General features: G+C 36.4%; 1 protein-coding gene across 2 annotated transcripts in view; it reads left to right on the top strand.

Moving 5' to 3' along the window:
- TMTC2 (transmembrane and tetratricopeptide repeat containing 2) overlaps positions 1-5,308 on the top strand; it is a 684,646-nt gene that overhangs the window by 440,406 nt on the left and 238,932 nt on the right. For both annotated transcript variants that reach the window (XM_006871819.1, XM_006871820.1), the window contains one exon: positions 2,455-2,576. In XM_006871819.1, coding sequence (XP_006871881.1) covers positions 2,455-2,576 — 122 coding nt within the window. The remainder of the gene's footprint in view (positions 1-2,454; positions 2,577-5,308) is intronic.

The raw sequence follows: 5,308 nt of genomic DNA, 5'->3' as shown, positions 1-5,308 counted from the left end.
TCCGTGAGTGCTGATAGTTAATCCAAGAAGAATTAAGTCCTTGACAACTTCAGTCTTTTCTCCATTGATAAGAATTTGTCTATTGGTCCAGTAGTGAGGATTTTTGTTTTCTTTACATTGAGATGCAACCCATACCGAAGGCTGTGCTCTTTGGTCTTCATCAGTAAATATGTTGTCTTCCTCACTTTCAGCAAGCAAGGTTGTATCATCTGCATATTGCAGGTTGTTACTGAATCTTCCTCCAAACCTGAAGACATGTTTTTCTTCATATAACCCAGCTTCTCAGATTATTTGCTCAGCATACAGGTTGAATAAATATGGTGGAAGAATACAACCTTGTCGCACACCTTTCTTAATTTTAAACCATTCAGTGTTCCCATTTTCTGTTTAAGCAATGGCCTCTTGGTCCATGTACAGATTCCTCATGAGAACCATGAAGTGTTCAGGAATGCTTATACTTTGCAGTGTTGTCCATAGCTTGTCATGATCCACACAATTGAAAGCCTTTGCATAAAGCACAAGTAGACATATTTCTGATATTTTCTGCTTTCAGCCAAGATCCATCGGACATCAGCAATGCTATCCCTCGTTCCACAGCATCTTCTGAATCTGGCTTGAGCCTTGGGAAGTTTTCTATCAATGTATGCTTGTAGCTGTTTCTGTATTACTTTTAGTAAAACTTTATGTGCATGGGATATCAAAGAGATTGTCCTATGATTTCTGCATTCCATTGGGTCACCTTTCTTTGGAATGGGCACAAATATGGATCCCTTCCAATCAGTCAGCCAGATAGTTGTCTTCCAAATTTCTTGGCATAGATGAGAGAGTGCCTCCTGTGCCACCTCACTTTCTTGAAAGATTTCAATTTTTATTCCATCAATTCCTGGTGCCTTTTTCTTTGCTAATTCTTTCAATGCACCTTGGACTTCTTCCTTCAGTATCATTGACTCTTGATCATATGCTACCTCTTGAAACATTTGAACATCAACCATTTCCTTTTAGCCTTATGCAATCTTATTTGTCTCAATTTTTCTTGCATCCTGCGGTGAGTATATATGATTTAATCTAACCAAGTTTTTCTAAAATGCAAATCCGTTGTCAGTTTTGGGAAGAAAAACAATATTTCCCAGCTGTAATTTTTACGCGAATATAGTTTAAGGAGTTTTCTCAGAATTAGAAACATAAATGTTAATGAGTGAATACATCTACTTTGATACATATTGTATATTTGGCTCACATTACAGTATTTTTACTAACCAGTCATGTAAAGGGCATTCAAAAGGCCAGGAGACTCAGGCCAGTTCAATTTATCAAAAATATTTGTATTGACAATATTGCATATATAAAAGAAAATATGATTAAAACTAAAGGAAATTAGCTCTGCCTTTGAAGCAAAGATGTTTCACCAATGTAGGAAAAGCATCTGATTATATCTCTGAATGGAAAACGCTCTCATGATTAAGTTTTATGAGTCATAAAAGCCTGCCTGGGAAATAATGAAGATTTATCATACTATTGTCTGGTCTTAAAATTTGAATAGCTTCTACACTTGAATGCTGATTATAACTGTATCATTTATAACTGGAAATACAAATAAACTTAAAAAATGTACTGTTTTCTATCAGTTGTATATTCTTCACCATAATAATGTAAGTGGTGAGACAGAAATGATATGCAAATAACTGATAAGCCTTTTGCTTTATTCCATTTTTCCATCTTTTTTGTAGAAAATGGAATATTCATTATGTTACTTAAAAGTAATGACTGATAGTTGAAAGACCCCAAATGTGCTTTGTACACAGTGCTGGGCATTCACAATCATTTTTATGTATTCACTGTATTTTTCCAAGTGAAACTGGTATACTCGATTTATTTCAAATAGAAAATGCAAATACTAGCACAAGTATTATAGCTCAGATTTTTTTTCTGGCTTTTAATTGATTTAAATTCCTCACTAAGATTGTAAATGACCCGTAGAGGCAAGGATCTTATGCATCTTCTAGCACATACACAATACTCTCCACTTAATAATGGAGAAACTCAAATAATATTTGAGTTGTTCTATATAGATGAAATATGAATTTAGAGATACAACAAGCAAAAAAGCCCCACAAAGGATCACATAAAAGAAAAGTAGATCTCTTCCTTAAAAAAAGAAGAAATTAAAAAATGTAAAAATATGGTCGTAACTTGACATTTCTACATTGAAAATCAAGATTTTAATGTGTTTACTAAATTTCTGAATATAGCCATGTCACCTAATTGCTCCAAGGCTCAAATTTTCTCATCTGTAAATTGGAACTGTAATGACTTTTGTGGATCAAATGAGACAATGATGGAAGTGCTTAGCATAGCATCTGAAATGCCATGGAAGATAACGTGATGATGACAGAGATGACCTCATGCTTTTGGAAAACTGTGTCCTCCCATTGGCTATCATTTTTCTTTTTTCAGGTGAAGCTTATATGCGATTAAGCAAACTCCCCGAAGCAGAACATTGGTACATGGAATCATTGAAATCCAAAACTGATCACATCCCTGCTCATCTCACCTACGGGAAACTACTAGCACTTACAGTGAGTAAATACTTTTCTTGCTCTTCAGACACTGATTGTCTCAGCGTAGACTACAGTAGATAGAATTTGAGACAGTAGTGCCTGATAGCTCAGATTGTTAGAACATAGTGCTGATGATACTGATGATCCCTATACAGAACTACATCCCTATACAGAAAAAATAGAAGAATGTGTGATTTTGCTATTTTGTTGTTGTTATTAAGTGCCATCGAGTTGGTTCTGACTAGTAACAATCCTGTATCGTGCTTCCAAGGAGCGGCTGATGAGGTTGAACCATCGACCTTGTATTTCAAATTGACCTTGCCGTCCAGTATATTAACCCACAGTGGTGTAGTATTGTAGGTTAATGTGCCAGACTGCAAAGACATTTGAACTGCAAGGTCGGCGGTTCAAGCTCACCAGCTGCTCCCAGAAACCCTCTATACATGGTCGCTATGGGTTCGAACTGACTCGACAGCACTTAAGAACAAAAACAACACCAGGACTCCATATAAATTGAGACCCCAAATGTGTGATTATATGATAAATTGATTATCAATTAAATTTGATTCTTGGCAAATAGCTAACATTATTTGAAATTGTATGTATGCGTTGATTAGACTTATCTGGAAGTGCTTTTAATCCAAATCATTCTGTCAGAGAATTAGAACCATTGCTTGGTTACCCACTATGTGACAAGCATTCTGAAATGAGGAGCCAAAGTTCCATGAAAGTAGTATTAATTTGTTTTTGTTAGGTGCCATCAAGTCAGTACTGACTCACAGCGACTGTATGCACAACAGAACAAAACATTGCCTTGTCCTGACCAACATTACAATCATTGCTAGGCCTGAGCCGATCACTACCGCCACTGTGCTGATTCATCTCATTGGGGGTCTTCCTCTTTTTCTCTGACTGTCCACTTTATCAAACATGATATCCTTCTCCAGTGAATGGTCGCTTCTGATAATATGTCCAAAGTATAAGAGATGAAATTTGGCTGTCCAGGCTTCCAAGGAGCATCCTGGCTGCACGTCTTCCAACACAGATCCATTTGTTGTTTTGGCGGTCCATGGTACTCTGAGAATAGCTGTTATTTTACTGTTTTCACCTAGAAACATATAATTCTCATGGAGGGAAGGTTCAAAAAGCTGAGTAAAACTTTGATGTCATATAGCTATTAAATGGTAGAACTAGGCTTCAATTCTAGTTTAAATTTGATATCTGTTTTATTTTAGTTATATCACCCAGTTTCTCCAATATTAATAAATTAACATTCGAAAAACATAGAGCAAAGGGTCAGAAAAGTGATTACCATGTAACTTCGTAAAAAGGTGTCTTAGAATTATTTGAAAGTAATAGCCTTTATTTCCTACCAATTATGGTAGATTGGTATTGTTGTTAAGTGCCATCAAGTCGATTCTGACCCATAGCAACCCTGTATAGGGTTTTTGAGGAGCAGGTGGTGAGCTTGAACCACCAACCTTGTAGTTCAAACGGCTTTACAGTCTGGTCCATTAACCCACAGTGCCACACCAGGACTCCATGGTAGATTAAACTTTCATAATTATCATATATCAAATCTGAGATGCCACTGAAATGCTATTAAAGAAAATTTATATATATACTGTTGTTGTATTGAGTCAAATCAATTCTGACTCACAGTGACTCTGTAAAGGATTTCCAAGGAGCAGCTGGTGGGTTTGAACTGCTGATCTTGTGGTTCACAAGTCCAGTGCTGATCCTACAGTGCCACACAAAGAATTCACAAATGTATACTAGATAACTAGAATACATCCCACTAAAACATTTCTAGATATACATGATAAAATATATCAGATATGCTTCCAATGCTTAGTAAGAGAAACTCCCAGCAGCCAGAACTGAAAGGGAAGCTGCACTCCAGAAAAGAGAACACTACACTAATTTTGCAGCTGACATGGGACCAATTTAAGGTTTACAAATGAAAAATGAATACATTCTCTTCTGGAAATCTGCCACTACTTTCTGCTCTTTACCAGGCTTTGTGCATTTTATCTTCCTTGCAGAGTGAGAGAATTCCTAGGCCAGAAAATTAAGTAAAAAATTATTGAAGATGTTCTTCAAGAGTATATAAATCTAGGAGTTGTTGGTAAGTGAAGTGCAAAGAGAAAAGTGAGCAATGAAATTGGTGGTCATGTAGGTAGATGAGAATAAGCTCTTACTCTGTCAAATAATCAGAAAAGAAATTTTATCCATTAGAACAAAAGGAATGGCATGTGGAAGATATTTAAACTGGTTTGGGGGATGTCAGAAAGCAGATGAAGGTGTAATCACTGATTTATCAGAACAGAGGATGCCAAAATACACTGGAACCTTTGGAATGGGAAAACAGTGAGATGAAATCTAACTCACTCCATAGAAACCTGAGCTTGCAAGCTGTTGGTATAGATGTGAGTGAAGATTTCAAAATAGAGTTGTTTCCTAAACATGCAGTAATCATATATTTCCTTCTTGTACATGTGTCCATGTACTTCATGTTGGGGGGAGATATTGAATGAGAATTCCAGAACTCAGGACCTTTTTTTAATCCCCTCTATGTTATTCTTCTTGGATCAACTATCAACACTCATGGAAGCAGCAGTCAAGAAATGACATATTGCATTAGGCTAATCTGCTGCACAAGACCTTTTTAAAGTGTTGAAGAGCAAAGATGTCAGCTTGAAGACTAAGGTGCGCCTGACCCAAGCCATGGTATTTTCAGTAACCTCATA

This window comes from Chrysochloris asiatica, unplaced genomic scaffold, assembly GCF_000296735.1.
Source record: "Chrysochloris asiatica unplaced genomic scaffold, ChrAsi1.0 scaffold00175, whole genome shotgun sequence".
NCBI classification, from domain to species: Eukaryota; Metazoa; Chordata; class Mammalia; order Afrosoricida; family Chrysochloridae; genus Chrysochloris; species Chrysochloris asiatica.
The sequence above is the reverse complement of the archived record's forward strand: the minus strand, read 5'-3'. Positions and strand labels throughout refer to the sequence as shown.